This window comes from Lynx canadensis, chromosome B3, assembly GCF_007474595.2.
Source record: "Lynx canadensis isolate LIC74 chromosome B3, mLynCan4.pri.v2, whole genome shotgun sequence".
Taxonomy (NCBI): domain Eukaryota; kingdom Metazoa; phylum Chordata; class Mammalia; order Carnivora; family Felidae; genus Lynx; species Lynx canadensis.
Window position 1 is genome coordinate 27,550,541 of NC_044308.2, and position 26,211 is coordinate 27,576,751.

Here is a 26,211-nt window from a genome sequence, read left to right on the forward strand (position 1 = left end):
AAAGTTTGCCAGGTCCTCAAAAAATTAAACACAGAAGTTTCCTGGGGGCCCCTGCGGGCAGAAGGTGGACATGGGATGTGCGGACAATTTATGGAAAACCTCTGGACTCTAAACTGGCAGACCCTCCAAAAGACTATTTATAGTGGGCATTTAAAACTATGCTCTAGGATTGGAGGGAAGATGGCGGCGTAGGAGGACGCTGGGCTCACCGCGCGTCCTGCTGATCACTTAGATTCCACCTACACCTGCCTAAATAACCCAGAAAACAGCTAGAGGATTAGCAGAACGGAGTCGCCAGACCCAAGCGCAGACGAGAGGCCCACGGAAGAGGGTAGGAAGGGTGGCGAGGCGGTGCGCGCTCCACGGACTGGTGGGAGGGAGCCGGGGCGGAGGGGCGGCTCGCCGGCCAAGCAGAGACTGAGTCTGGCTTGCAAAAGCAGAGGGGCCTGACGGACTGTGTTCCGACAGCAAGCGCGACTTAGCGTCTGGGAGGTCATAAGTTAACAGCTCTGCTCTGAAAGCGGGAAGGCTGGAGGACAAAGGGAGGGAGAGCTGCGGAGCCCCCGGACGACAGAGCTCAGTTTGGTGGGGAACAAAGGCGCTCACCAGCGCCATCTCCCCCGCCCATCCCCCAGCCAAAATCCCAAAGGGAACCGGTTCCTGCCAGGGAAATTGCTCGCTCCGCGCAAACACCCAACTCTGTGCTTCTGCGGAGCCAAACCTCCGGCAGCGGATCTGACTCCCTCCCGCTGCCACAGGGCCCCTCCTGAAGTGCATCACCTAAGGAGAAGCGAGCTAAGCCTGCCCCCCTGCCGCCGTGCACCTTGCCTACCCACCCCAGCTAATACGCCAGATCCCCAGCATCACAAGCCTGGCAGTGTGCAAGTAGCCCAGACGGGCCACGCCACCCCACAGTGAATCCCGCCCCTAGGAGAGGGGAAGAGAAGGCACACACCAGTCTGACTGTGGCCCCAGCGGTGGGCTGGGGGCAGACATCAGGTCGGACAGCGGCCCCGCCCACCAACTCCAGTTATACACCACAGCACAGGGGAAGTGCCCTGCAGGCCCTCACCACACCAGGGACTATCCAAAATGACCAAGCGGAAGAATTCCCCTCAGAAGAATCTCCAGGAAATAACAACAGCTAATGAGCTAATCAAAAAGGATTTAAATAATATAACAGAAAGTGAATTTAGAATTATAGTCATAAAATTAATCGCTGGGCTTGAAAACAGTATACAGGACAGCAGAGAATCTCTTGCTACAGAGATCAAGGGACTAAGGAACAGTCACGAGGAGCTGAAAAACGCTTTAAATGAAATGCAAAACAAAATGCAAACCACCACAGCTCGGATGGAAGAGGCAGAGGAGAGAATAGGTGAACTAGAAGATAAAGTTATGGAAAAAGAGGAAGCTGAGAGAAAGAGACATAAAAAAATGCAGGAGTATGAGGGGAAAATTAGAGAACTAAGTGATACACTAAAAAGAAATAATATATGCATAATTGGTATCCCAGAGGAGGAAGAGAGAGGGAAAGGTGCTGAAGGGGTACTTGAAGAAATAATAGCTGAGAACTTCCCTGAACTGGGGAAGGAAAAAGGCATTGAAATCCAAGAGGCACAGAGAACTCCCTTCAGACGTAACTTGAATCGATCTTCTGCACGACATATCATAGTGAAACTGGCAAAATACAAGGATAAAGAAAAAATTCTGAAAGCAGCAAGGGGTAAACGTGCCCTCACATATAAAGGGAGACCTATAATAATCGTGACTGATCTCTCTTTTGAAACTTGGCAGGCCAGAAAGAATTGGCACGAGATTTTCAGGGTGCTAGACAGAAAAAATATGCAGCCGAGAATCCTTTATCCAGCAAGTCTGTCATTTAGAATAGAAGGAGAGATAAAGGTCTTCCCAAACAAACAAAAACTGAAGGAATTTGTCACCACTAAACCAGCCCTACAAGAGATCCTAAGGCGGACCCTGTGAGACAAAGTACCAGAGACATCACTACAAGCATAAAACATACAGACATCACAATGACTCTAAACCCGTATCTTTCTATAATAACACTGAATGTAAATGGATTAAATGCGCCAACCAAAAGACATAGGGTATCAGAATGGATAAAAAAACAAGACCCATCTATTTGCTGTCTACAAGAGACTCATTTTAGACCTGAGAACACCTTTAGATTGAGAGTGAGGGGATGGAGAACTATTTATCATGCTACTGGAAGCCAAAAGAAAGCTGGAGTAGCCATACTTGTATCAGACAAACTAGACTTTAAATTAAAGGCTGTAACAAGAGATGAAGAAGGGCATTATATAATAATTACAGGGTCTATCCATCAGGAAGAGCTAACAATTATAAATGTCTATGCGCCGAATACCAGAGCCCCCAAGTATATAAAACAATTACTCATAAACAGAAGCAACCTTATTGATAAGAATGTGGTAATTGCAGGGGACGTTAACACCCCACTTACAGAAATGGATAGATCATCTAGACACACGGTCAATAAAGAAACAAGGGCCCTGAATGAGACATTGGATCAGATGGACTTGACAGATATATTTAGAACTCTGCATCCCAAAGCAACAGAATACACTTTCTTCTCGAGTGCACATGGAACATTCTCCAAGATAGATCATATACTGGGTCACAAAACAGCCCTTCATAAGTTTACAAGAATTGAAATTATACCATGCATACTTTCAGACCACAATGCTATGAAAGTTGAAATCAACCACAGGAAAAAGTCTGGAAAGCTCCAAAAGCATGGAGGTTAAAGAACACCCTACTAACGAATGAGTGGGTCAACCAGGCAATTAGAGAAGAAATCAAAAAATATATGGAAACAAACGAAATGAAAATACAACAATCCAAACGCTTTGGGACGCAGCGAAGGCAGTCCTGAGAGGAAAATACATTGCAATCCAGGCCTATCTCAAGAAACAAGAAAAATCCCAAATACAAAATCTAACAGCACACCTAAAGGAAATAGAAGCAGAACAGCAAAGGCAGCCTAAACCCAGCAGAAGAAGAGAAATAATAAAGATCAGAGCAGAAATAAACAATATAGAATCTAAAAAAACTGTAGATCAGATCAACGAAACCAAGAGTTGGTTTTTTGAAAAAATAAACAAAATTGACAAACCTCTAGCCAGGCTTCTCACAAAGAAAAGGGAGAGGACCCAAATAGATAAAGTCATGAATGCAAATGGAATTAGTACAACCAATCCCTCAGAGATACAAACAATTATCAGGGAATACTATGAAAAATTATATGCCAACAAATTGGACAACCTGGAGGAAATGGACAAATTCCTGAACACCCACACTCTTCCAAAACTCAATCAGGAGGAAAGAGCTTGAACAGACCCATAACCAGCGAAGAAATTGAATCGGTTATCAAAAATCTCCCAACAAATAAGAGTCCAGGACCAGATGGCTTCCCAGGGGAGTTCTACCAGACGTTTAAAGCAGAGATAATACCTATCCTTCTCAAGCTATTCCAAGAAATAGAAAGGGAAGGAAAACTTCCAGACTCATTCTATGAAGCCAGTATTACTTTGATTCCTAAACCAGACAGAGACCCAGTAAAAAAAAGAGAACTACAGGCCAATATCCCTGATGAATATGGATGCAAAAATTCTCAATAAGATACTAGCAAATTGAATTCAACGGCATATAAAAAGAATTCTTCACCATGATCAAGTGGGATTCATTCCTGGGATGCAGGGCTGGTTCAACATTCGCAAATCAATCAACGTGATACATCACATTAACAAAAAAAAAAGAGAAGAACCATATGATCCTGTCAATCGATGCAGAAAAGGCCTTTGACAAAATCCAGCACCCTTTCTTAATAAAAACCCTTGAGAAAGTCGGGATAGAAGGAACATACTTAAAGATCATAAAAGCCATTTATGAAAAGCCCACAGCTAACATCATCCTCAACGGGGAAAAACTGAGAGCTTTTTCCCTGAGATCAGGAACACGACAGGGATGCCCACTCTCACTGCTGTTGTTTAACATAGTGCTGGAAGTTCTAGCATCAGCAATCAGACAACAAAAGGAAATCAAAGGCATCAAAATTGGCAAAGATGAAGTCAAGCTTTCGCTTTTTGCAGATGACATGATATTATACATGGAAAATCCGATAGACTCCACCAAAAGTCTGCTAGAACTGATACATGAATTCAGCAAAGTTGCAGGATACAAAATCAGTGTACAGAAATCAGTTGCATTCTTATACACTAACAATGAAGCAACAGAAAGACAAATAAAGCAAATGATCCCATTCACAATTGCACCAAGAAGCATAAAATACCTAGGAATAAATCTAACCAAAGATGTAAAGGATCTGTATGCTGAAAACTATAGAAAGCTTATGAAGGTAATTGAAGAAGACTTAAAGAAATGGAAAGACATTCCCTGCTCATGGATTGGAAAAATAAATATTGTCAAAATGTCAATACTACCCAAAGCTATCTACACATTCAATGCAATCCCAATCAAAATTGCACCAGCATTCTTCTCAAAACTAGAACAAGCAATCCTAAAATTCATATGGAATCACAAAAGGCCCCGAATAGCCAAAGGAATTTTGAAGAAGAAGACCAAAGCAGGAGGCATCACAATCCCAGACTTTAGCCTCTACTACAAAGCTGCAGTCATCAAGACAGCATGGTATTGGCACAAAAACAGACACACAGACCAATGGAATAGAATAGAAACCCCAGAACTAGACCCACAAACGTATGGCCAACTCATCTTTGACAAAGCAGGAAAGAACATGCAATCAAAAAAAGACAGTCTCTTTAACAAATGGTGCTGGGAGAACTGGACAGCAACATGCAGAAGGTTGAAACTAGACCACTTTCTCACACCATTTACAAAAATAAACTCAAAATGGATAAAGGACCTAAATGTGAGACAGGAAACCATCAAAACCTTAGAGGAGAAAGCAGGAAAAGACCTCTCTGACCTTAGCCGTAGCAATCTCTTACTCGACACATCCCCAAAGGCAAGGGAATTAAAAGCAAAAGTGAATTACTGGGAACTTATGAAGATAAAAAGCTTCTGCACAGCAAAGGAAACAACCAACAAAACTAAAAGGCAACCAACGGAATGGGAAAAGATATTTGCAAATGACATATCGGACAAAGGGCTAGTATCTAAAATCTATAAAGAGCTCACCAAACTCCACACCCGAAAAACAAATAACCCAGTGAAGAAATGGGCAGAAAACATGAAGAGACACTTCTCTAAAGAAGACATCCAGATGGCCAACAGGCACATGAAAAGATGTTCAGCGTCGCTCCTTATCAGGGAAATACAAATCAAAACCACACTCAGATATCACCTCACGCCAGTCAGAGTGGCCAAAATGAACAAATCAGGAGACTATAGATGCTGGAGAGGATGTGGAGAAACGGGAACCCTCTTGCACTGTTGGTGGGAATGCAAATTGGTGCAGCCGCTCTGGAAAGCAGTGTGGAGGTTCCTCAGAAAATTAAAAATAGACCTACCCTATGACCCAGCAATAGCACTGCTAGGAATTTACCCAAGGGATACAGGAGTACTGATGCATAGGGTCACTTGTACCCCAATGTTCATAGCAGCACTGTCAACAATAGCCAAATTATGGAAAGAGCCTAAATGTCCATCAACTGATGAATGGATAAAGAAATTGTGGTTTATATACACAATGGAATACTACGTAGCAATGAGAAAAAATGAAATATGGCCTTTTGTAGCAACGTGGATGGAACTGGAGAGTGTAATGCTAAGTGAAATAAGCCATACAGAGAAAGACAGATACCATATGGTTTCACTCTTATGTGGATCCTGAGAAACTCAACAGGAACCCATGGGGGAGGGGAAGGAAAAAAAAAAAAAAAAAAGACGTTAGAGTGGGAGAGAGCCAAAGCATAAGAGACTGTTAAAAACTGAGAACAAACTGAGGGTTGATGGGGGGTGGGAGGGAGGGGAGGGTGGGTGATGGGTATTGAGGAGGGCACCTTTTGGGATGAGCACTGGGTGTTGTATGGAAACCAATTTGTCAATAAATTTCATATATATATAAAAAAAAAATTAAACACAGAATTACTACATGATGCAGCAATTCCATTCCTGGGTATATACACAAATAACTGAAAGCAGAACTTATGTATACTTACACTCATAGAAGCATTATTCACAACAGCTAAAATATAGCAGCAACATACATGCCCATCCATGGATGAAAGGATAAACAAAATGTGATCTATACATATAATGGACTATTATTCAACCTTTAAAAGGATGGAAATTCTCACACATACTACAACATAGATGAACCTTGAAGACATTATGCTAAATAATGAAATAAGCCAGACATAAAAGGACAAATACTTTATGATTCCACTTACACAAGGTAACCAACTAGTCAAAATCCTAAAGACAGAAAGTAGAATTGTGTTTCCAGGGGCTGAGGGTAGGGAAGAAACATGAGTTACCATTTAATAAGTATAAAGTTTCCTTCAGTTTGGGAATATGAAAAGGTTCTGTAAATGGATGGTGGTGATGATTACAAAACATTGTGAATATGTTTAATGTCACTGAATTGTATACTTAAAAGTGGTTGAACCAGTCAACTGTATGTTATGTAGAATTTACCATAATATAAAAAAATTTTTAAGTTAAATTTTTAAGAGTTCCATAACTGGGGGTGCCTGAGTGGCTCAGTCAGTTAAGTGTCCGACTTTGGTTCAGGTCATGATCTTGCAGTCCATGAGTTCAAGCCCCATATCGGGCTCTGTGCTAACAGCTCAGAGCCTGGAGCCTGCTTCAGATTCTGTGTCTCCCTCTCTTTCTTCCCCTTCCCCACTTGCGCCCTGTCTCTCTCTCTCTCAAAAATAAAGAAACATTAAAAAAAATTTTTTAAAGAATGCCATAACTGTGACATCTGGATGGCTCAGTCGGCTTAGCATCCAACTCTTGATTCCAACTCAGGCCATGATCCCAGGGTCATGGGTTCAAGCCCCACGTTGGGCTGTGTGCTGAGCATGAAACCAGCTTAAGATTCTCTCTCGCTTCCCCTCTGCTCCTCTCCCTCACACTCTCTCTCTAAAATAAATTTTAAAAAAAGAATTCCACTACCAAAAAACAAATGTCCATCTGGTCCATCTGATACTTTCCAAAGTACCAGAATCTCAGAAGTTCAGAATACATACCTGGTTGTTTGCCCCATACCCAGCTCTCTAGGATTGATCTGGCCCTACATGCAGGTGCAGGAGTTTCTTCTTCATCTCTTTTCTCTTTGTCATTCAGATCTTCTTTCTTTGTTCCACTTTGAGTATCAACTCCATCATCTAAAAAATTAAAAATCAAAAAAATATCTATAAATTCCTTTTCAAAATGTAGCATCCACTTGTCAGTCTCTTTGCAAATGTCCCTCCCAAAAATGGAAAGTTCATTACAATACTCAACATTAGCTGAAAATTTGAGGATTAAAAGAAAATTATATGAATCATCACCATAAAAGGTACAGTGTGATTTATGAAGTAATGAATGGCCCTTTTAATAAAGAAATCAATATATCATTCAAACTCTTCTTTGAAGCATGTCTTCTAAAATATTCCATCAATTCCTTACTACATTTCACAACTAAGAAACTTAGTCTTTTTTTTTTAATTTCCTTAAATAATCTCAACACCCAACTTGGGGCTCAAACTCATGACCCCAAGATCAACAGTCATGTGTTCTACCCACTGAGCCAGCCAGGTGCCCCCCAGAAACTTAGCTTTGATATCACCTAATTGAATTTCATGTGAACTGCTTTTATCCAGTGACCCCCAAGTGCGTCCAAAAGAAGGGAGGATGTGTAATGGGAGCATGATTCAAAAATCATTTTTAACTCCATATATTGCCTACTCCACCGAGAACCACTGCTACACAGGACCACCACCATTGACAGAGTATAATTCAGGAGTTTTGGGACCCAAAAGTTGAAAACCATGACTTTAGACCACTGACAATTTAGGTTTCAGTCAAGAACAAATGTCATGAAACTCCTTACAGAGCAAATAAAGACACAGCTCACCTAAACCTTGAAGTATAAACATGTCCTATCCTAGAAGGCCAATACTAAATGAATTATTTTCTACATAATTAGAAATACACATATAAATCTGTGAAAGAGATATCATATTACAAACAGGAGTATCTAAAAATAACTAAAACCAACAAGTGACAAGTACTCAAGAAACTCCCGTATTCTGTAAGAAAATTATCAGATATCAAACAGGAGAAATCCCAAATGACTAATGCTATGAAGAGTTACTTAAACTCATGTTTATAAAAATATAAACTAAAACAATAAAATACTACATTACATTCACCAAATTGGCAATCATTCGTAAACTAAAATATAAGCTCCAAGACAGGATTTTTTCCCCCTCTTCATCTGGTACTTGGTTATCCCAAGTACCTAGAACAATGCATGCCAAGAAGTAAGCCTTCAATGATCTGTTGGATAATTAAGTAACGTGAAGTGTCAGTGGAAATGTGGGGCTAGAGGCACAGGTGGCCAAAGGGTAGACAGATGTTTTTTGAAATATGTACATTTTTATACATTGCAAATACAAAATCACATAGCATCTCTAAATTAAGCACTAATGTTTGCTTAAGTCATAGAAAAAGACCTGGAATGAGGTTCTCAGCCCTCAGAAGCACTGGGTGAGGGGTATGCAAATATACACTTCTATACACATGCGCACACATATCTTTGATACCACGCCTGAGTTCTGTCACCTGAGATTCTGGTTGAGTTGTTCTGGGACAGGACCTGGGCACTACCTTTTTTAAGTTGCTACGTATTTCTAATATTCAGCCAGTATTAAGGATCACTAGCACAGAAGATATAATTTTACTAACTCAGTGTAAATGCAACTGACCAAACAACATGGTAGATTTTTTTGGTTTTTTTTTTAATACAATTTATTGTCAAATTGGCTAACATACAGTATGTACAGTGTGTTCTTGGTTTGGGGGGTAGATTCCCATGGCTCATCGCTTACATACAACACCCAGTGCTCATCCCAACAAGGGCCCTCCTCAATGCCCATCAGCCATCTTTCCCTCTCCTCCACCCCGTTATCAAACCTCAGTTTGTTCTCTGTATTTAAGAGTCTCTTATGGTTTGCCTCCCTCCCTCTCTGTAACTGTTTTTTCCCCTTCCCTTCCCCCATGGTCTTCTGTTCAGTTTCTTAAGATTCACATGAGTGAGAACATGTTATCTGTCTTTCTCTGACTGACTTATTTCACTCATAATACCTTCCAGTTCCATCCACACTGCTGCAAACGGCATGATTTCATTCTTTCTCATTGCCAAGTAGTATTCCATTGTATATATTAACCACATCTTCTTTATCCATTCATCAGTTGATAGGCATTTAGGCTTTTTCCATAATTTGGCTATTGTTGAAAGCACTGCTATAAACATTGGGGTACATGTGCCCCTATGAATCAGTACTCCTGTATCCTTTGATAAATTCCTAGTAGTGCTATTGCTGGGTTGTAGGGTAGTTCTATTTTTAATTTTTTGAGGAACCTCCATACTGTTTTCCAGAGCGGCTGCACCAGTTTGCATTCCCACAAACAGTGCAAGAAGGTTCCCATTTCTCCACATCCTCACCAGTATCTGTTGTTTCTTGAGTTGTTCATTTTAGCAACTCTGACCAGTGTGAGGTGGTATCTCGGTGTGGTTTTGATATGTATTTCCCTGATGATGAGTGACGCTGAGCATCTTTTCATGTGTCTCTGGCCATCTGGATGTCTTCTTTGGAAAAGTGTCTATTCATGTCTTCTGCCCATTTCTTCACTGGATTATTTGTTTTTCAAGTAACAATGGTAGTGTTTTAGATACCACAACCTCTCTTAATGTAACAAACTAAGGCCACACAGAATAAAACTTTTTTTTTTTAAGTAAGACAAGTGAGAGGAGAGGCCAAATAACTATGGCACTTGTGTTTTTAACAAGTTACTGTCTTTTTGCTAAAAACTAAATAATGAAAGAATTGTTACTGAGTTTTTTAATTAAGAACGGGTTTGCAAAATTTTGGGTTTTTGCACAAGTGTGAGAGAAGTGTCCTGGAATGAAAACCTGATTCTCCAAATTCAATCTTTTACAAGCAGTTAGGCATAAGATCAGTCAACATCTCTAACCTTCAGTTCTGCCATCAGTGAAAGCTCAGAAGCCCACCTCCAACCTGCTATATGACAGAGGAACACCAGCATCTGCATGGAGGACTTGGCCCCAGCTCGCATGTGTCATCCCATTTGCTCCTCACTAGACACAAATAACCTTACTAGATATCTAGACCCCAACCTCCTGGAGACTGACTGGCATTCTGTAGAGAAAGAGGCAGGTCACCAGAACCCCAAATCTTTCCTGTAACAACTCAGAAGATCATCACTATGAGTTACTGCACAAAACAGAAAATGCCAGAATACTGAGAAAATTTGAAGAGGGAGAGAGGGAAGGGAGAAGGGGAGGAAAGAGAGACAAAGACAGAGAATCAAAGGCTAGCACAGAAAGAAAAGGCAAGGTTAAAGCAGAGAATGGTTTCAAAGCATTACCCTCTGGGTTGTGGGCCCTGTACTGGTCCACTGCACCCATCACTCCATTGTCCACGCCTCTGTCACAACAAAGATCCTGATCCCCAAGTCTGTAGAGAAAACATCCACGGCAGCAGTGGGCACAGCAAAGGGGTTAATTCAAGGCCAGTGTACACCAGGGTCCTTAAATCCTATAAAGCAACCAGTGCCATGAGGGAGGCTCCTAGCCCTGACAATACTGACTTGAAGCTCTTAGGAGGAAAAAAAAATTAAATTGAAACAAAGGTCCACAATTTGACCCAACTGGAACCCCAAAGTTTACTGAAAGAACTTATACAACAAAAAGATAAATGAGCTTTCATGACTCTATAATACAGGGTTCTTTTTATTCATACTCGGCTGTGTTGATTAAACTTGTTTACGATGAACATTATCATTCCATTAATTTAAAAATGTTTAGGGGCGCCTGGGTGGCGCAGTCGGTTAAGCGTCTGACTTCAGCCAGGTCACGATCTCGCGGTCCGTGAGTTCGAGCCCCGCGTCAGGCTCTGGGCTGATGGCTCAGAGCCTGGAGCCTGTTTCCGATTCTGTGTCTCCCTCTCTCTCTGCCCCTCCCCCGTTCATGCTCTGTCTCTCTCTGTCCCAAAAATAAATAAAAACGTTGAAAAAAAAAATTAAAAAAAAAAATGTTTAGGGGCGCCTGTGTGGCTCAGTCAGTTAAGCATCTGACTCTTGATCTCAGCTCAGGCAATGATCTCACAATTCATGAGGTCGAGCCCCATGTCCGCCTCTGCACAGACAGCATGAAGTCTGCTTGGAATTCTCTCTCTCCTCTCTCTCTGCCCCTCCCCTGCTTGTGCGCACACACTCTCTCTAATAAAACTTTTTAAAAAATTATTAAAAATATGTAAACCTACTTTTCATGTTTTTAATTTAAATTTTAGTTAACATACAATGCAACATTGGTTTCAGGAGAATTCAGTGATTTATCACTTACATACAACACCCAGTGCTCATCACAACAAGGGCTCTCTTTTAACACCCATCACCCATCGAGCACATCTCCCACCCACTTCCCTCCAACAACCCTAAGTTTGTTTCTATCACTAAGATTCTCTGTGGTTTGTTTCCCTCTCTTTTTTTCCCACCACTTCCCATGTGTTCATGTTTCGTTTCTTAGATTCCACATGAATGAAATCATATGGTATTTGTCTTTCTCTAATTAACTTATTTCACTTAGCATAATACATTCTAGCTCCATCCACATTGTTTCAAATAGCAAGATTTCATTCTCTTGATGAAACACACTCCATCTTCCCTATCCATTCATCAGTCAACGTACATTTGGGCTCTTTCCACAGTTTGGCTGTTGTTGATAATGCTGCTATAAACACTGGGATGCATGTACCCTTTCGAATCTTTATTTTTGTATCCTTTGGGTAAATACCAAATATTCAATTGCTAGATTGTAGGGCAGTTCTATTTTTAGTTTCATGAAGAACCTCCATACTGTTCTCCAAAGTAGCTGCACCAGTTTGCATTCCCACCAACAGTGCAAGAGGGCTCCCCTTTCTCTGTATCCTTGCCAACACCTGTTGTTTCTTGTGTTGGTAACTTTAGCCATTCTGACAGATGTGAGGTTATATCTCATCATCGTTTTGATTTGTATTTCCCTGAACATGAGTGATGTTGAGCATCTTTTTACGCATCTGTTAGCCATCAGGATGTCTTCTTTGGAAAAGTGTCTATTCATTCTTCTGGCCATTTCTTAACTGAGTTGTTTGTTTTTTGGGTGCTGAGTTTGATAAATTCTTTATAGATTTTGGGTACTAACCCATTATCAGATATGTCATTTGCAAATATCTTCTCACATTCTGTTAGGCTGCCTTTTAATTTTGTTGATTATTTCCTTCACTGTGCAGAAGCTTTTTATCTTGATGAAGTCCCAGTAGTTCACGTTTGCTTCTGTTTCCCTTGACTCTGGTGACATATCTAGTAAGAAGTTGCTCTGGTCAAGCTCAAAGAGGTTGCTGACTGTGTTCTCCTCTAGGATTTTGATGATTTCCTGTCTCACATTTAGGTTTTTCATCCCTTTTGAGTTTATTTTTGTGTAAGGTGTAAGAAAGTGGTCCAGGTTCATTCTTCTGCATTTCACCATCCAGTTTTCCCAACACCCATTGTTGAAGAGACGGTCTTTTTTCCATCGGCTATTCTTTCCTGTTTTGTCGAAGATGAGTTGACCAATATAGTTGTGGGTCCATTTCTGGGTTTTCTATTCTGTTCCACTGATCTATGTGTCTGTGTTTGTGCTGGTACCATACTGTCTTGATGACTACAGCTTTATAATATAGCTTGAAATCCAGAATCATGATGCCGCCAGTTTTTTCTTTTTCAGAACTGCTTTGGCTATTCCAGTCTTCTGTGGTTCCACACAAATTTTTTTGGGTTGTTTGTTTTAGCTCTGTGAAGAATGCTGGTGGTATTTTCATGGGGACCGCATTAAATGCGCAGACTGTTTTGGGTAGTATGGATATTTTAAGAATGTTTGTTCTTCCAATCCATGAGCATGGAATGCTTTTCCATTTCTTTGCATCTTCTTCAATTCTTTCATAAGTCTTCTATAGTTTTCAGAGCACAGATCTTTTACCTCTTTAGTTAGGTTTATTCCTAGGTATCTTATTGGTTTTGGTGCAATTATAAATGGGACTGATTCCTTAATTTCTTTTTCTACTGCTTCATTATCGGTGTACAGAAATGCAACAGATTTCTGCACGTTGATTTTATATCCTACAACTTTGCTGAATTCAAGGATTAGCTCTAGCAATTGTTTGGTGGAGTCTTTCAGGTTTTCTACATAGAGTATCATGTTGTCCGCAAATAGTGAAAGTTTACCTTCTTACTTGCTGATCTGTATGCCCTTTATTTCCTTTTGTTGTCTGATTGCTTGGTCTTCCAATACTATGTTAAATAGTAAAGGTGAGAGTGGGCATCCTTGTCTTGTTCCTGACCGTAGGGGAAAGGCTCTCACTTTCTCCCTACTGAGGATGATATTAGCTGTGGGTCTTTCACATATGGCCTTTATGATGTTGAGGTTGTTTTATCTACCCCTACTTTGTTGAGAGTTTTTATCCAGAATGTATTTCATCAAATGTTTTTTCTGCATCTACTGAGAGGATCATATGGTTCTTATCCTTTATTTTAGGAATGTGGTGTAGAAATAACCAGCCTTGCATCCCAGGAATAAATCCCACTTGATCATAATAAATAATTCTTTTCATGTACTGTTGAATTCTATTTGCTAGTATCTTGTTGAGAATTTTTATATATGTTACAGGTTCTGAATTAACTTTAGTATCTGCTAAAATGCACCAATTGGCAAACCTCCAGGGATTTTAATCAATAGTGGGGCTCAGATTACATTTATGCCTGGAGATCCCACTACATGTAAACAAAGTACCCCCTATAATCTTAGGAAAATTACTACATATAATCTATAGGACAACAGGTATGCCTTATTTTAACCATCAGAACTATTGTCTTGCCTAAATTTCCCCTGGTCATAGCAACTACTACCCTAAAATATCCCATCGTAGGCCTAGATAGATGCTCTGACACAATGAATAATTAATTAAAATTAAGTATTTAGCAATTATAAATTGGCTTAACAAATATGGGACCTGTTATACAATGAACTTTGCCCGCCAAAAAGATGTTTTAGTTCTAATCTCCAGTACCTATGAATGTGACCTTATTTGCAAAAACGGTCTTTGCAGATGACCAAGTTAAGATGAAGCCATCAGGAGGGCACCTGGGTGGCTCAGTTGTCTGTGTGTATGCCTCTTGATTTAGGCTGAGGTTATGATCTCACTGTTTGTGGGTTCAAGCCCCACAGCAGGCTCTGCACTGGCAGTGCAGAGTCTTTTAGGATTCTCTCTCTCCCCCCTCTCTCTGCCCCTTCCTTGCTCACTCTCTCTCTCTCTCTCTCAAAATAAACAAATGAACATTTTAAAAAAATGTTTTAATGATGAAATCATTAGGGTGGGCCCTAATCCAGTATAACTAGTATCCTCACAAAAAGAGGAAATTTGAACACAGAACACAGATATACACAGAAGAAAGACAATGTGAAAACACAGGGAGACAATGCCATCTAGAAGCCAAGGAGAGAGGCTTGGAAGACCCTTCTCTCTTAGCCCTCAAAAGGATACAACCCAGTTGACACCTTGATTTCAGACTTGTAGACTGAAGAACTGTGAGACAATACGTTTCTGTTGTTTAAGTTTCCTAATTTGTAGTATTCCGTTACAGCAGGCCTAGGAAATTAATAACAAATACTCCTTTTCACACCCTCAGAGACTTTTTCACTAAAGAGGCTTTAGGAACTTACTTCCTAAATTTACTTCCTTACTTGCAAGCCCCCTGGAGTCTCCAAACCACCTGTAATGACAACATACTGCCCGGGGGCTTCAGATGTAAGGGCTCTTACCAGCCCTACACTATGCATCATCGGAGTGGAAACTGCTGGCCATATACTGAGTTTTCCTGGAAACAGAGGCTCCCAAAGAACCTGAGCCTATGACCGTCCGCACTCAGCTCCCCACTATGCTTTGGGTCATGGAAGCAACCTCCCTACAAGCTTGACACAGCTATAACATGGAACCAAACCTGGGCCCCTTTGCCCACTTGTACAAGGGGGTGGACTCCCCTGTTCTCAGTCCCTTTTCTAATGCCACAATGCTGAAAGTCACCCCTCTCCATGGCTACTGGGGGAGCCCCTTAGATCAACTGAATGAACAGAACTTGGAGTTCACACACTTTATGGACAGCATCTCTACCATCATATGTGATGGAGCTCAATGGAATGCTGCTGCTTTCATCCCCTTGTGAGGGTGTCCCTAAGAAAGGATGGGACCCAAAGGCCAGTACAATTAGCAAAACCTCTGACAGCTGTTTTAGCACTGGACTTTCTAACCAACAAATGGCCCCATATGCACATTTTTACAAACCTTTGAGCCATAGCCTTAGTGTTGATCTTTTGGGGGTAAAGAACTCCAAGAATCTCTTGCCTCACAGACATCGAAACTATAAATCAAGGTGGAGCACCTGGGTGGCTCAGTCAGTTAAGTGTCCAACTTTGGCTCAGGTCATGAACTCGAGGTTAGTGAGTTCGAGCCCTGCATTGGGCTCTGTGCTGACAGCTCAGAGCCTGGAGCCTGCTTCGGATTCTGTGTCTCCCTCTCTCTTCCTCCTCCGCTTGCACTCCGTCTCTCTCTCTCTCTCTGTCTCTCAAAAATAAAGATTAAAAAAGAAAGAAAACTTGAAAATATAAATCAAGGTGATACATCCCTATGTATACTAAGGCCCCAATATGAGGCCTCACTTGTCTTATCCTTGTAAGGACAAGGACCATTACTCCTTACACCCCTCTGGAGTTGACCAAAGAATTCATTCCACTTCTCAGAATACACTATGCTGGGCTCTTTAGGAAAGCATTCAATGACACTTCCACCTCCCCTAGAAGAGGAGTCATCGAGTTTACTTGAGAAGCACAATAGACTCCTCAGAGAACTTCTATTTAAATTACTCACAATTGGCAAATGGAATTTTTGTCACCATTGCCACAGGTAATGATTAACCTTAAATGAACGCCCCCTGGGGGCACATACTCCCCACACCAATACCACAAGGGTCACTTGATGAACTATATTTCCATAACAAAGGATACTTGTAAAGTTCACGTTTTTGATGTCCACCTCACCACATGATCCTCTCCTTCCCGGTCAAGTACCAACTCACTTACTAGGAAGCACTTTTCCCCCTAAAAGTCTCAGTCATCACCAAGGTTTAAACTGATGTCATGGCATCAAAAGGCCAATTATGGTATAAGGACTAAAATTAGGGTTCTACATGTTAAAGTGCTGAAACAAAACAACTATTAACTAGAATTCTACATGTAGCAAATAGATCTATCATTCTCAAATGAAGAAAAACTAAGAAAATTTGTCATCAGCACCTATTTTAATAGAATTGCTAAAAAGATCTTAAGAACAAAGGAAACAATAGTAGAGGGGAATTTGGAACATCTGGAATAAAAAATGAGCAACAGCAGTGATATATATAACAGTAAATAAATTATTCTTCTCATAGGTTTCTTTACGTTCACTTGAAGACTGAAAGCAAAAATTTCAACATTGTCTAATAAGATTTTCAAAGCATGTGGAAGTAATATATAAATAATACAATTATAACATAAAGGGAGAAGAGTAAAGATACCTATAGGTGGTAAAGTTTCTACATTCAATTAAAGTGGTAAAATACTGATTTAAATAAACCGAAATGTTTAAGTACACATTTTGTAATCCCTTATAGCAACCATTAAAAAAACTATAAACAAATACACTCAAAAATCACAATAAATAAATTGAAATGGAATACTAAAAAAATGTTCAAATACCCTAAAAGAGGCAGGTAAGGTAAACAGGAAAAAAAAGCAGAAAACAAGTAAAAAAACAAACAATAAAATGATATTCTTAAACCAAAACATATCATTAATTATACTACATATAAATAGTCTAAACACAAAAGACAAAGTGTCAGAATGGATTTTTTTAAATGACTCAGTTATATGCCATCTCTAAAAATTCATTTAATATGTAATGATACAAGGCAACTAAAAGTAAATAAGTGGAGGGGTGCCTGCATGGCTCAGTCACTTAAGCGTCCATCTCTTGATTTCCACTTGGATCATGATCTCGTGGTTCATGAGTTCGAGTCCTGCATCAGGCTCTGTTCTGACAGCATGAAGCCTGCTTGGGATTCTCTCTCTCCTTCTCTCTCTGCCCCTCCTCTGCTTGCATGCTTGCATGTTTGCGCGCGCGCTCTCTCTCTCTCTCTCTCTCTCAAAATAAATAAATAAACTTAAAAAAAAAAGTAAATGGGTGGAAAAAATATATACCAAGAAACACTAATCAAAAGAAAGGTGAAATGACTTTATTAATATGAGACAAAACAGATTCCACAGCAAAGAAAATTACCAGAGATGAAGAGCAATAATAATAAAGGGGTAAATTTTCAAGAAAACATAACAATCTTACATGCATATGAAGTTAACAATAAGCCATCAAAACACAAAATGAGAACTGCAAGGTAAAATGGACCAACTTACAATTATATTAGAGATATCTAAACTACCCTTTCAGTAATAGAACTAGTAGAAAGAAAACCAGCAATAATAAAGTACTGAAGATCATGACCTCAACCAAAAGCACGAAATCAACATTTTACAGATTGATCACCAAACTACAGCAGAAGTCATTCTTTTTAAAGTATACATTGAATAGTCACCAAGACAGACCACATCTTGGGTCATAAAACAAATCTTAACAAATTTAAATGAGCTGAAATCAATTATACTAAGTATATATGGCCTGTCTATATGGCATAAAATCAGAAATCAATTAACAGAAAGATAACAAGACAATGTCAAAAGACTGGGAAATTAACACATTTCAAAGTAATGCACAGGTTAAAATAGTCTCCAGGGAAATTTAAAAATATTTTGAATCAAATGAAAACACATCGAAATTTGTGGGGTGCAGTTAAAACAGTCCTTACAGGGAAATTTATAATATTAAATGCTTATGTTTACAAAAAAAAAAAAAAAAAAAAAAAAAAAAAAAAACAAGGTCTGAAGTCAACAATCTAAACTTCCACCTTAAGAAACTAGAAAGAGAAAAGCAAAATAAACCCAAGGCAAGCAGAAAGAGGTGAATAATGAAGAGCAGAAATCAATAAAACTGAAAAGAGAAAAACAGAAAAATCAATGAAACTAAGAGTTGATTTGTTGAAAAGATAAATAAAATTGGTAAACTATGCACAAGACTGTTGGGAAAAGAAAAACAGAGAAAAGACAGTAATTACAAGTATCAGGAATGACAGAAGGGTATCTCTAGAGCCAGTACAGATATTAAAAGGATAAGGGAATACTACATCAACTCTAAATACACAAATTCAACAACTTAGAGGATATACACCAGTTCCTCAAAGACCACAAACTACCAAAATTCACCCAAGAAGAACTGGGTAAGCTAAATAGTGTGATAACTATTCAAGAAATTTAGTTCAGAGTTTAAAGCCTTCCAAACTAGAAATGTCAAGACCTAGAAGGTTTCGACAGAGAATTCAACTAAATATTTACAGAAGAAATTTATACCAATTCTACAATCTCTTCCAGAAAATGGGAGGAGGAACATTTCCCAGCTCATTTACCAAAACCGGACAAACAAAAGTACAGTTGACCCTTGAACAACACGGGGGGCAGGGGTGCCAACTCCCTGCCAGTTGAAAATTTGCATATAACTGTTTGACTCCTCAAAAAAATTATCTAAGAATAACTTCTATTAGTAGATAGCCTACTGTTGACCAGAAGCTTTACTGATAATATAGTCAATTAACACGTTTTGTATGTTATATGTATTATATACTACATATTTACAATAAAGTAAGCTACAGAAAAAAAAATATTAGGAAAATGATAAGGAAGAGAAAATGCATTTACAGTACAACGCTGTAAACTATCTGCATAGAAGCAGACTCACACAGTTCAAACCCATGTTGTTCAAGGGTCAATCATACAAAAAATAACAGCTATAAATGAATATCCCTCATGAACATAGATGTAAAATTCTCAATAGAATATTAGTAAACTGAATCCAGCAATACATATAAAGAATAATACACCAAAACCAAGAGGAGTTTATCCCAGGAATACAATGCTGGTTCAATATTTGTAAATCAATCAATGTAACCCCCCAATAGAAATAAGAATCACTTGATACTATCAATTGATGTATAGGCAATGATATCCACTCTCTTCACCCGTATTTGATACTGTACTAGAAGTCCTAGTTAATGCAATAAGGCAAGAAATATTGGAAAAAAAAAAAACTGTTCCTATTCAAAAACAACATGACTGCCTTCATGAAAATCCCAAGAAACATTCTACAAGCACTGCCTAGTGAATTTAGCAAGGTCACAGGAGACAAAGCCAACACGCAAAAATGTAATATATAGTATCATCTACATATTTTCTACATAACAGACATAATGTAGAAGACATACTATATAATATCAACATACAGTTGGAAAGCAAAAAAAATTTAAAACATTTACAATAGCTCCAGAAGAAGTAAATACTTAGGTACAAACTAACAAAATATGTATAGGAAATGTATGCAGAAAAGTACACAATCCTGATGAAAGAAATAAAACACTACCTAAATAAATGGAGATATACTACGTTCATGAATTGAAAGACAAAATATAGTAATGACGTTAATTCTCCCCAAACTGATCTTTAGATTTAACAGAATACCAATCAAAAGCCCAGCAAGTTTTTTGTAGATATTAGAGAAGCTGATTCTAAAATTTACATATAAAGCAAAAAAACTAGGATAAATAAAACAATTATGAAAAGGAACAATAAAGTTGGAAGAGTCAATTTTAATACTCAGTACTTAGCCACAGTCTTAAAACCAATTCTAATACTATAAAGCCACAGTAAGCAAACAGTGCGGCATTAGCAAAGGGATAGACACATATCAATGCAACGACTGGAAAGTCCAGGAATAATCACATACAAATTAAGTCAATTCATTTTTTACAAAGTACAAAAGCAATTCAATAGGAAAAAATAGTATTAGAAAAACTGGATATCCATGTGCAAAAATAAAAAATAACTTCAACCCAAACCTTGTACTTTATACAAAAATTTACTCAAAATGGACTAATGGTCTAATAATACAATGAAAAACTATAAAACTCTTAGAAGAAAACATAGGAGAAAATCTTCATTACCAGACAACAGGCAAAAAAATTCTTAGACATGAGATCAAAAGCACAATCCATAAAAGAAAAAATTATAAAATACACTATTAAGACAATAAAAAACCAAGGTACAGACTGAGAGAAAATATTTACAAATCATGTATCTGAGAAAGGACCCGTAATGAGAATACAAACCATAAAAAAATTCTCAAAACTAAACAAAAAGAAAACAACCTAATTAACCAATTAACAAAAATTATAAACAGAAACTTCATCAAACAGGATGTAAGGATGACATGAAAGGGTATTTAACATTACGTGCCATTAAGGAAATGCAAAATAAAACCAAGATGAGCTCCTACTACATAATTATAAGAATAGTTAAAATTAAAAGTTCTGGTAATACCAAGTGCTGACAAGGATACAGAACAACAGGCACTAACACACAGTGCTGGAGGGAAGGCAAAATAATAAAGCCACTGTGAAAAAAATTTGGCAGTTTTGCATGAAGTGAAACATACACTTAGTATATAGCCCAACAGTCATACATCTCTAGGTATTTATCCTAGAGAAATGGAAACTATATTCATGCAAAATTTGTACAGAAATGTTCATAGCAGATTATAATTACAAAAAAAAAAAAAATAGAAACAACCAAAATGAATAAACACTGTGGTACAAACCATGGAATATTACTCTAATACAAAGAACTATTGGCACACACTTTGGATGAATCTTAAAGATATAACTAGTGAGTAAATAAAGCCAATTTCAAAATGTTATATTACATATAATTCCATTTATATGACAATTCTCAAAAAGGCAAAACTACAGTGATGGACAACAGATGAGTGGTTGCCAAGGATTAGGGGTTGGGGAAATGTGTGACACAAGGGAACAACATAAGGGAGTTTTTCTAAGGACAATGAAACTGTTCTGAATCGTAATCACAATGATGGTTACATGAATCTATATATGTCTTTAAAACTTATTGAACTGAACATCTAAAAGGAATAAATTGCACCATAGTACTTTTAAAAATAAAAATTGTTTAAATGGTTTTCCCTAAAATTACAGTAAAATTTCAATTAAGTTCAACAAACATGTATTTACCACCCAGCACATCAAAGTACCATGGTAAACACTTTTATACAAAAGTAAAAGATACCTTCTATAGCCCTAAAAAACTTCTAGAAAATATGTATCACATACATAACTAATCAATACAAATCAGGCTTTGGCAAGGTCCTGAGTGACTTATCAAGGACCAGGGAAGACAGCTGGAAAGAGTCTGGAAGAAGCATTTTCAGGCAATGAGCTAGGTCCTGAAAGCTGGAGCAGGACATGGCCTTGGGCCAGTTAAGACATGAGGAAATGTATTAAGGATAGGGGGAAAACAGTTTGCATCTGCAGTAGATAACCCTCTATCTTGACCTGAGAAACTAAACACTAATTTAAATAAGTGATTTATTTAGCCCCTTATTTTAACCTAATAACACGGGAAGTATGAGAACAAAGTAGTATCTTAAGAAACAAGATACATTTAATTTTAGAAATGATACCCCAAAAAGCAGGATATTAAAGGGGGGGGGGGGACAGCTAACAAAAAATGAAAATAAACCAATGTATACTACATAGTTTGGCATCTAGCCAAATATTATCCTTTTTAAGCTTTACAAACGACCTTTCACGGAGACAGGCCTTGTTGTCTCTCATTCACATATGTAGAAACTGTGCTTCCCAGAGTAGGTCCTAGCCAGGGAAACAGAGCTGGGGCTAGAACACAGTGTTGGCGCTAACTGCTAGGCCCTGGGTTTCCACTGTGGGGTCCACTGACAGAGCCAGGGGCCAACTCTAGCCCAAGTCCAATTTGTGTTTGACCCAAAGGCTAAGAAAAGATTTTACTTTTTGTTTTTAGAGAAAGAAAGAGGGTAGGGGAGAGGGCCAGAGGTCAGAGAGAGAGAGAGAGAGAGAGAGAAAGAGAATCTCAAGCAGGCTCCATGCTCAGGGTAACACAGGGCTCGATCCCATGACCCTGGAATCATGATCTGAGCCAAAACCAAGAGTCAGACACTCAACTGACTGAGCCACCTAGGCACCCCATGATTTTATGTTTTTAAATGACTGAAAAATAATCAAAAGAATAATAATATTTTGTGATATTAACATTATATGAACTTCACATTTTGGTCTGTTAATAAAGTTTTATTGGCACATAGCCACATCCATTTGCTTAGTTTTGCCTTTGGCTGCTTTGGTACAACAGCTGCAGGGTCTCATACTTACCTCATAGTTATGGTCCACAAGGCTTAAAATATTTACTATCTGACCCTTTACAGAAAATTTGCCAACGTGTGACCTATACCATTCTACAAATTTTACAAATAAGAATACAAAATGATCATTTTAAACTGGGTATACTGGTCATATAATCTCTTGTCCAGAATGAAAAGCTTTGACAGTCACCAGGAAGCAGACAAGAAGTATCACTAAGCATACCTCAAGTTTTATTCTCAGGGGCATAAATGAGAACATTTACAACAGCAAAGGCAGAATGAAGTCATTAGAGGTTAAGGAAACCACAGAGAAGAATAATTGAAACAATAAGAATTAGCATGACCAGTTCAGAGACAACATCACATTCGCTTCAGTATTTGTCTGCTCTCCTTTTTATGGATGCAGGGTTAAAAGTTTACAGAGAGAAAATGAACAGAACACAAACTGCCCAAACACATCACAAATCATGGAAAGCTGGGAAGAAGGAGAAATTGGAGAAGCTGACTTTCCAAGACCATATACCTGAGAGGCCACTGACGGGGGAGACCTCTGCCACCTGGTCCCTGAAAATGGAATTAGGGGAGTACCTGGGTGGCTCAGTTGGTTAAGCGTCTGACTTCGGCTCAGGTCATGATCTCATGGTCAGTGGGGTCAGCTATGTGCTGACCACTCAGAGCCTGGAGACTTCTGTGGATTCTGTGTCTCCCTCTCTCTCTGCCCCTCCCCTGCTCACGTGTGTGCTCTCTCTCTCAAAAAAAAAAAAAGGATTTTTTTAAAAGAGTGAAAAAAAAAAAAAAAAAAGAAAGTGGAACTAGGACTGGATGACCTCAGGACTTTAAGACATTCCTGTCCAGTTACAGTGAGGAAGTTTTTACAAACCATCCAAAGTGATTTCCATTCAAGTTGCTATATCCAGGACCTACAGAAGGATGAGTGCCAAGGTGTGAAGGCTTGGCACCCAGGGGCAGCAGCAGCCTAGAGTCAGAAAGCACTTCTGTGGGGGACACAGCAGGAGGGGTATACCTGTAACAGTCTTGGGCCACCATCAGGAAAATCAGCATTTCACCATCCGAGAAGGTTCACTTGGGTTTTGTTTTTACCTTAATCACTAACTTTAAGAAATCTTGTTCACTATCAATTGCTTCTGAAAAATAGATTGCAGGAGGGGCGCCTGGGTGGCTCAGTCAGTTAAGCATCCGACTCTCGATTTCCACACAGGTAATGAGATCTCATGGTTCATGAGATCAAGCCCCACAACAGTCTCTGCGCTGACAGACTGGTGCCTGCTTGGGATTCTGTCTCCGTCTGTCTCTGCCCCTCTCCCGTTCTCTCTCTCTCAAAAAATAAACTATAGATAGATAGATAGATAGATAGATAGACAGACAGACTGATTGACTGTAGGAGAAAACGATGGGTAACTAAGCACATTAGTGAGGGTTCTCCACAGAAAGAGAACCAAAAGAATGTATAGGAGAGGGAGAGAAAGGGAAAGAGGGAGGCAGAAGCTATTTATTTTAAGGAACTGGCTCATACAATTACAGAAGTGCAAGCCCCAAATCTGCAGGGCAGGCTGGCAGACTGGAGACACAGGAACCAGTTATGTTAGTTTGTATCCAAAGGAAATGTGGAGGCAGAATTCATTCTTGCTGAAGGTCAGTCTTTTTTCTATTCATGCTCTTCAACTGCTTGGGATAAAGCCCACCCACATTATAGGGTAATCTGCTTTACTCAAAGTCCATCAATTTACATGTGAATCTCATCCAAAAAACACCTTCACAGAAATATCCAGAATAGTATTTGACCAAACATCTGGGCAACATGGCCCAGCAAGGTTGATACATAATTTAACCATCACACTAAGGGTCCCAACTAATCAAATACTAGTTAAAAAAAGATACTGTATTATGTATTTGTATGACACTGAAATTTTTTTCTTCTTACAAAGAAGTACAGTTTTAAGAGAGATTAGACGTGACAACTTTCTAATAGAACATAAACACATGGAGGGGCTCTGGGTGGGGGGAATGGGCTAAATGGGCAAGGGGCATTAAGGAAGACACTTGTTGGGATGAGCATTGGATGTTATACACAGGGGATGAATCATTGGAATCTACTCCTGAAATCATTACAGCACTGTATGCTAACTAACTTGGATGTAAATTAAAAATAAATAAATAAATAAATAAATAAATAAATAAATAAAACACAAACACAGAAGTTGTCATTCAAATTTCCCTTGATATTCTTTTGCATTATTAAAAAAAAATTTTAATGTTTATTTATTTTTGAGAGAGAGAGAGACAAGAGCACGAGCGGGGGAGGAGCAGAGAGAGAGGGAGACACAGAATCTGAAACAGGCTCCAGGCTCTGAGCTGTCAGCACAGAGCCCGACAAGGGGCTCGAACGCACAAACCATGAGATCATGACCCAAGCCGAAGCCGGACACTCAACTGACTGAGCCACCCAGGTGCCCCAATATTCTTTTGCATTATAAAGATACAGTGCAACTATCTCTTATGTCTAGCTCATTATTAGTAATGTAATACATGTAACATGGCACCCTTACAATTTAAAGAGTTCAGAATAAATAAAAAGATACCTATGTTCATTTAACAGGAAAATTTCATTCTCCACTAAAAAAAATGATCAAACCAATAACTGGATTTTAAAAGATGGAGAAATTAAGGAAGAATACTCAGAAGGATGGATAGCAGAGTAAAAAAGCTCAAAGCATTCACTTGAATGATACATAAAAGGTCACTTATCTTCTGTGTCCCATCCTTCTTAGGGGAATTTGTACACCCCTCTTCGGCCTGAAGCTGAAAGTACTCACTAATTCACAACACAGATTACTTATTTATGGGATCCCTCCTGTGTGCTAGCACTCTGCTTGGTGGTGGGAGTACATACCATGGTGAAAAAACAGAGCTTGTCCCCACGGGTCATAGCCATTATAGAGTTGTTACAGGCAGGGTGAGGAATGTAAATGTGAAGGCATAGCAGGGTGAGGGGATGTGAACAAGGCATAAGGCCTTGGCACCTGATCTCAGAGACCTTCCCTGGAAGCTTCTTGAACCACCCTATTACGTTTTCTTCCTATGTTTGCTTTCTGCTACCCCTTTGTTTTGTATTGGTTGTCCCAAAGAAAAAAATCTCTACTACTAAATAAGTAGCACTTTTCCACATAGAATTCAAATTCACATATTATCTGCCTTGGTTTACAAAATCTGTAAAAATGTGTCAGAATTTACCAAGTTGATCAAAAAACAAAAGTGTGAGCCCTTTACTACTAGACTGGGTTTCCTCTCTGTAACCACTTCTCCATGCCAGCTGGGAAAAGTCAGAGCATAGACATTCCCCTCTAGAGCCCAGGTCAGATTCCTGTGGAAACTGTTTGATACCATCTTCGCAGGATCAGACTCAAAATTCTGAACTAAAAATTGTCAAGGTGTTTTTACATCCCAATGGTCTTTGGCACTTTTCAGATGACCAGAATAACAAACA

General features: G+C 39.0%; 1 protein-coding gene across 5 annotated transcripts in view; it reads right to left on the minus strand.

The window, feature by feature from the left end:
- HERC2 (HECT and RLD domain containing E3 ubiquitin protein ligase 2) overlaps positions 1–26,211 on the minus strand; it is a 289,146-nt gene that overhangs the window by 245,477 nt on the left and 17,458 nt on the right. For all 5 annotated transcript variants that reach the window (XR_003969350.1, XM_030317589.1, XM_030317587.1 and 2 more), the window contains one exon: positions 7,221–7,358. Coding sequence is in view for 4 of the 5 variants with exons in the window: in XM_030317589.1 (XP_030173449.1) it covers positions 7,221–7,358 (138 nt within the window). In the remaining variant the exon portion in view is untranslated. The remainder of the gene's footprint in view (positions 1–7,220; positions 7,359–26,211) is intronic.